This window comes from Simochromis diagramma, unplaced genomic scaffold (assembly GCF_900408965.1).
Source record: "Simochromis diagramma unplaced genomic scaffold, fSimDia1.1 OVJJ01000773.1, whole genome shotgun sequence".
Classification (NCBI taxonomy): domain Eukaryota; kingdom Metazoa; phylum Chordata; class Actinopteri; order Cichliformes; family Cichlidae; genus Simochromis; species Simochromis diagramma.
The window spans coordinates 373,314-380,179 of record NW_024386807.1 but is presented as its reverse complement, the minus strand read 5'-3'; the positions used below and the strand labels follow the sequence as shown (position 1 = coordinate 380,179).

Genomic DNA, 6,866 nt, shown 5'->3' with positions numbered 1-6,866 from the left:
TAGGGTCAGGGGCTAGGGAAACCATTGTTTATAATGGAGCACTGTAACAAAAAAATAATTTCCCCCAGGGATCAACAAAGTATTCTGATTCTGATGTCAATGAAGGTCCTCACTAAGATAGCTGGACAGGCTTGTGTGTGTGTGTGTGTTCCTTATTCCTTTCTTGGTTTCTTTTGTTTTTGTTTTTAGTCCCTTGACTCCTTTCTTCCTTTCCTACTTCCTTGTTCCCTCACAGGTAAGAGGCAGCTCCTAAATCTGAACCTTGTAAACTCAGTGTGAACAGCAAAGTTTGTGCTGCTAATGATGCTCTGAGCGGAGAGCAGGCAGGTAGATACACGCCTCGTTAAGGCCTTCCTCATTAGGATATGTGGTGGCGGTGGCTGTGGGGGAGGGGTGGGGCTGATCTGAGCAGAGGTGTGGCTGTTCATGGAAGATCACAGGTCAGAGGGTGGTGGAAGCTTCTAGAGCTCTCCAAGCCCGATGGAAGCAGATGAGTGTTCCTGTGCAGCGCGCACAGTTTAAATAAAGTTTCTCCGTTAGACGACGTCATCGTGAAGGCCACGAGCTGCTTTAGCCGCTAACCAGTTTAAAACGATCCATGTGTGAGCTCTGGGTCACCCGAGGGTTTAGCTGAATAACTGGGCTTCACCATGTTTCTAACATGCTAGTTTAAGAGCTGTGCCATTAGTATATATGTATAAACTCTGGAAGCGTACGAGGCAAATACGGTAAACAAAGGCTTAAAGTTGTAAAAACATAAAACAAAAAAGGGGGAATGAGATGCTTTTTAAAATTAATAACTATGAAGAAGAGTTTTATTTCTGATGTACAGGAAGAAAAAAGTGTTTTTATTAATATATTTTTTACTGTATTTGCAGATAATCCTGATTTTCCAGGTTTATATTATATAATTGGTCTGTTTGCTGTTGTCAGTGTGGCTCAGCTCGAGTCTCAGTCACGAGTTCATTTATCTAAATAATCTGTAGCGACCAAAGCAGCTCTTGATCATAGTATTATATCACATTACATCTATATAATATATGTTTTTGTTCCTTTATGTAAATATCTGTAGTTTCAGGAAAGCTTGTATCTCCCACACGTCTAAAGGCGAGGCTCGTACTTCCTGTTTAATATCTAAAGGTAACCAACGCGTGAACGCGAACACTATAAAAGCTAAGTCTGTGCAGCCAACGGGTCAGTAGATCCGTGAGAAACATAACAAGGAGCAAAAATGAAAGCTGGAAACTTTTTCTACGTCTACACTCGATCAGCTACAACACGTCATGTAGATGGAGGCGACACTGGGCTGTTTGGGTGGAGCCATGCTAACAGTTTCCCCCTGCTTCCAGTGTTTGTGCTAAACTAGGCTAACCACATGCTGGGTGAAGCTAACACACAGTAGTGACGTGTTCTGTCCACAGGGGGAGCTGTGGTGTGCAGGTGTTGGTCCTGTTAAACATCTGAAGGTTTGAACCTCCTGAACTCGAACAAACTGGAGATACAAGGTTTCCAAACATTATTACAATCTGATTGGCTGATCACAAGGGGGCGTGGCGGAAGCAAAGTCCAAACAAGCTGAGAAGAGGAAGCTGATTGGTTGGTTGGTAATGCAGTTCACTTGTTGGAGTGAAGCTTTCTGGCCCCGTCGTCTCCTCTCCAAACTCCTCAAACAAAATCCTGAATGGTTGGTGTCAGAGGCCCGGCCTGCTGTCAATCAAACTGCTGTCACGGCGACGGTGGCCCCATCAAAGATCCACTCACTCTGGAAGTTAGCTGGAGACGAAACCAAACGTGTTTGTGAGAGACTGAATCAACAATGTCTGACAACACAGACGATTCAACCTGCTGAACAGTGACGAGTCCACGACACGCATTTTACCTGCATCACGTCACAGCAGCAAAGACACACAAAGACACACTCGGACCAGCCCCCCACCCTGAAAGGTAACGCTGTAGTTACAGTCGAATCTGCTGATCTGAAGACAGCAGCAGATGTAATCAGCTGAGTAAATCAGTAAAAACACGTCAAGAAACACCTGGACGTGTCAGGAACCCAAACACCCTGAAAATCACAGTGAGCGATGATGCAGCCTCTCGTTCATGTTACTGACGCCTTCAGGCTCCTGATCAGATGATGGATCTCAGACCATCACTGACCCCCCGCCAGCCTGGTCACGCTCTACAGGCAGCATCTTCACAGCTTCTCCAGACCCTTTCACATCAGTCACATGTGCTCAGGGTGGACCAGCCAAGTCTGCTGTTCTATGGCTCCGCCTCCCAGGCAGTGAGCACAGGGCCTATAGAGGATGTCGGGCCTTCAGGCCATCCTCATGAAGTCTGGTTGTTTGGTCAGAGATGTTCACACCAGCGGCCAGCTGGAGGTCAGGGTACATCGTAGGTGGTGGAGGGCGACTGTGTGCGCCCGGCCGAGCTAGTGGGTGAGGCCACTGACCAGGATGTCAAGTGTACCAGGGGCATGCAGCTAAACTTGTCATACCAGCGGCCTGCTGGAGGCCATCGTGTAGCTCTGGATATCCTCGTTCGGTTCTGATACCGGCCCTGATGATGGCCTCCTACGGCCGGAGTCTCCTCCATGCTCTGCAGACTGTGCTGGGAGACACACAAACCTTCTGACACTGGCACGTATTGATTTGCTGGAGGAGTTGGACTGCCTGTGCTAGTTGATTTCATGAACGTCAGAGCAGCTGAAACTGATTAACAGTCTCTCTACTACTGAACTAATCAGAGGTTTAACCGACTGGCTGCTGTGCTCTGATTTAAAAGTGTCCCTTTCAGTTTTCCTGAGCAGTGTGTGGTGGATGCTTGTTGTGGTTTGGGGTCATTTTGCTGTTCACAGCAGACCTGCTGAGCCTCTGTGCGGTCCTCCTGTCCTCAGCACACCGACTGTGGATCAGCACCTGGTGTGAACCCTCGACTGCACTTTTTCCACTCGAGTGGACAGTCTGTACGAGGGCACGGCTGCTGAGGTCTGATGCATCAGTAACAGCGGAAGGTTTGTTGGTTCCTGGGTTTTGTCTCTCAGGAACGACAGTCTGGCTCAGATTCAGTCTGCAAACACGAGTGGGGCTAAAATAAGCAGCTCCACCTCCACCCAGATTCATTTATCATCGACATGAAGCAGAGCGAAGGCGTGATGCAGAAACAGCTTCACAGCGTTTCATATGAGGGATGATTCAGCACCAACCACCTGCAGTGAATGTGTCGTTGGTAAAAAGAGCAAATATACTAAGCATGGAGAAAACTGGTGTTGACAAAGTGCTGAGGAATATACACGTGCATGACTTCACTGATGTCTGCTGAGGATCAGATTCACCGATCCTGGCTCTCTTCACACGTTTTCTCCGTGCAGCTCGTTATCATGCTGGTTTTTCCCAGCTGCCCCGAACGCCCCGCTGCCCTTTGACCTGCTCTTACTTGCTCAGCGTGGAGGGGGAGCCTGAGCGGTGGAAGTGCACGATCTGCCACTTCCCGTCGCGGCGGTGCCACACCCTGGTCTCCTCCGATTGGGCGGTGCGAGGCGTCCCGTTGGAGTCGATGTACTGCGTCACCCTGACGTATGCGATGCAGGCGGCCTCGTCGCCCACCAGGTGGATGTGAGGGTTCAGGATGGTGGTGTGCACCGGTTTGCTGTTCTTGGACCACACTGCAGACACAGACGGACAGGTGAACATGGTCAGGTGACCTCTGAGAGTTTTTTACAAAGCAAGGTGTAACAGGAAGTCTGCTTCAGCTCACAGTTTTCAAAGTAAAAGCGGTGGAAGTCCAGGCCTTCGACCAGATTCCCCAACGCCTCGGGCTCGAACGCCGTCACAGCCGGGTCGCACATTTTACTGCAGGGAGAGAATCGTTTACTGAGACGAGTCAGAGACACGTTTAACAGGGAGCAAGTGAAAAAAACCATCCACACGCACAACACGCACACGCACAACACGATCCTGTCGGAGCTCTGACCCCCGTCTCTGTGAACCTTCAAGCCCGGATCAGCAGCCCAAACTTTCATTGTTTTATAGCTTTTATTCTTTATTGATCACTCATAGATGAAATATCTGTCACTTTGAAACACCTGCAGGACACTTTGTTACACATATTAGCATAAATGTGTTTCCTGCTTTGATTTCTTTTGTTTTCTTAGGATGGGAGTTTTTCCGTCCCACTGTCGCTAAAGTGCTTGCTCATATGATTGTTGGGTTTTTCTCTGTATGTATTGCTGTAGGGTCTACCTTACAATATAAAGCACCTTGAGGCGACTGTTGTTGCGATTATAAAACTTTAACGGTTCAATCAACACACAGAAAAACAGATTTTATTGGCGAGCCAATCATCAAAGATGTCTGAGATTAGAAAACAGGAAGTATCAGTTCATTAAACAGGGCGCCTTCAACATCACGGCCAGGCCGGATCGTTTGGGCCAGTTTGGAGATTCAGGCCGAGCCACAGTTAAATACATCGATGTGATGTTTACAGCGACGCCGACGTCACCAAAGCGCTCTGTGAGCAGGAGAGCGAGCGTGACTGAAGTGTTTGTAACATTTGGGGAAAAGCTGAGCGTGGGTCAGAAGACAACTCGTTTGTATTGTTGGGTTAAAGGATGCTGATTCGCTCTCAGCGTTTAAAGACCGGCCACTGATCAGGACGTCTGATTGGCTAGTTTCAATCACTGATTTATTTCTGCTGGCACCAGCTTCAGAGAGGAGTGAGGGCAGCGTCAGGAGATGTTCCAGATGTTTCCATCAGAAGCACTGATTCACCTGCCCAAAGGTACGTTAAAGGGTGACTCCGCCCTCTGTGAGGCTCACTCGTGTCAGGGATTTCTCAAAGCTTTGATGGTTTTATTCAAAAACAAACAAACATTCCTTCTGCCCGAGCGTGCTCAGTGCTGGTTACATACGTGTAGCTCTCAAAGTCTCCGTTGCTGATGGCCTCGATGAGCTGCTCAGTGACTTTAATGATGTCCTGTTTCCTCCCTGAAACACATGCACGCACACACACACACACACACACACACACACACACACAGGTTAGTGCTGGTTCAGCAGCGTCCCGGCTCACTCGCTGTGTGTCTGTGCGTCCTCACCTCGGGTGTCTTCGTCCTCAATGGTGGTGTTTGTGCTCTCAGAGGATTCCTGCAGGAGGAAGAAGAGTCAGTGTGGGCGGAGTCCCATCTAACCACACCCACCATAGTTTCCACTTTGCTGTTTCCGTCTGTTTCCAGTGTGTTTGAAGAGTGATTACAGTTTACAGGGACGTTTAAACTGAGACTCTTATTTTCTTATTCTTCAGCGAGCTTTACAGTTTTTGCTCCTCTCGTTTGTGTGGATGGGTTAATTGATTACTCTAAATTATAGGTGTGAATGTAAGTGCGAATGGTTGTCTGTCTCTGTGTGTGAGCCCTGCGACAGACTGGCGACGGACGGATGAATGGATGGACGGATGAATGAATGGATGGATGAATGGACGGACGGACGAATGGATGAATGGACGGACGGACGGACGGATGAATGGATGGACGGATGGACAGACGGACGGACGGACAGACGGACGGATGAATGGATGGATGGATGGATAAATGGATGAATGGATGGATGAATGGACAGACGGATGGACGGACAGACGGATGGATGGATGGATGGATGGATGGATGGATGGATGGACGGATGGATGGATGGATGGATGGATGGATGGATGAATGGATGGATGGACAGACGGACAGATGGACGGATGAATGGATGGACGGATGAATGGATGGATGAATGGACGGACAGACGGATGGATGGATGGATGGACGGATGGATGAATGGACAGACGGACGGATGAATGGATGGATGAATGGACAGACGGACGGATGAATGGATGGATGAATGGACGGACAGACGGATGGATTCGGTTTGGTCAAGATGGCGCCGGTGTGTGTGGCTGCTCGTCTGTCACTGCCATGTTTGTTCCTGTTTATGTTATTTCTAATTTGTGTCATCCACGAAACAAAGTCTCTGCTGAGGTATGATCGCCAGACACTATTGGACCTCAAACCTGTGGTCCAAAATATTGTGTCCTTTGGAGCTGGTGGGCAGCAACCCCTGCCCCCATTTGCATCGGAAACCCCGGGTTACCTGTACCGGGTTCCCACGCTACCTTCCCGGCGAAAGCGTTATCGTCGCCGGGGTAAACGAAGCGGTCGCCTGGTGAAGCTAAAGGTTTACCTAAAGAATTATTCTGCTGTTTTCCGACCAGTGCATGGATTCTTGCCAAGGTTGTTTACGTCTCGGAGTTTTCTGGACCCTGTTGATGCCTGTTTGGTGCCTGTGGTCGGCTTTGATGATGATGCTCCTCGGCCTCGCTGCCCATGCCCTCCCAGGCTAAACCTCCGCTGTCAACATTATCGGAACCTGAGATCGCTGCGGCGGGTTTCTGGACCTCCTGAACCCCGAGCGCCAACTCCAGCTCCCGCTAGGATTGGCCTGGTGAACGCCAGATCACTTTTAAACAAAACTTTTATTCTTCGGGACTTCTTCAGTTCCCGTGATCTGGATTTTCTGTGTGTGACTGAGACGTGGCTGAGTGTTGGTGAGTCCAGTGTTCTATCTGAACTTTTACCTGTGGATTGTTGCTATTTTAACTCGCCACGGACGTCAGGCAGAGGTGGAGGCACAGTGACTGTTTACAAAAAGGATTTTAAATGTAAGCAGTGTTTTCTACAGCCACCGTTCTCCAGCTTCGAACACACCTCCTTCGAGGTGAGTCGTACAAACCCGGTTTTCTGCGCTGTCATCTATCGCCCCCTGAAATACAATAAGAACTTCATAAACTACTTTTCTGATTTTTTTAGCTGGGATTATGCCCAACTATGA

The 6,866-nt window shown here is 48.8% G+C and overlaps 1 protein-coding gene across 1 annotated transcript in view; it reads right to left on the bottom strand.

The window, feature by feature from the left end:
• Positions 1-147: 147 nt before the first annotated feature.
• Positions 148-6,866, bottom strand: part of camk2a (calcium/calmodulin-dependent protein kinase II alpha) — a 35,233-nt gene continuing 28,514 nt past the window's right edge. Inside the window, exons 14-18 of the mRNA XM_040027087.1 lie at positions 5,096-5,144; positions 4,910-4,985; positions 3,757-3,851; positions 3,436-3,664; positions 148-1,773 (exon numbers count right to left, since the gene is read on the bottom strand). Of these exons, the coding sequence (XP_039883021.1) occupies positions 1,770-1,773; positions 3,436-3,664; positions 3,757-3,851; positions 4,910-4,985; positions 5,096-5,144 (453 nt within the window). The 3' untranslated portion in view covers positions 148-1,769. The remainder of the gene's footprint in view (positions 1,774-3,435; positions 3,665-3,756; positions 3,852-4,909; positions 4,986-5,095; positions 5,145-6,866) is intronic.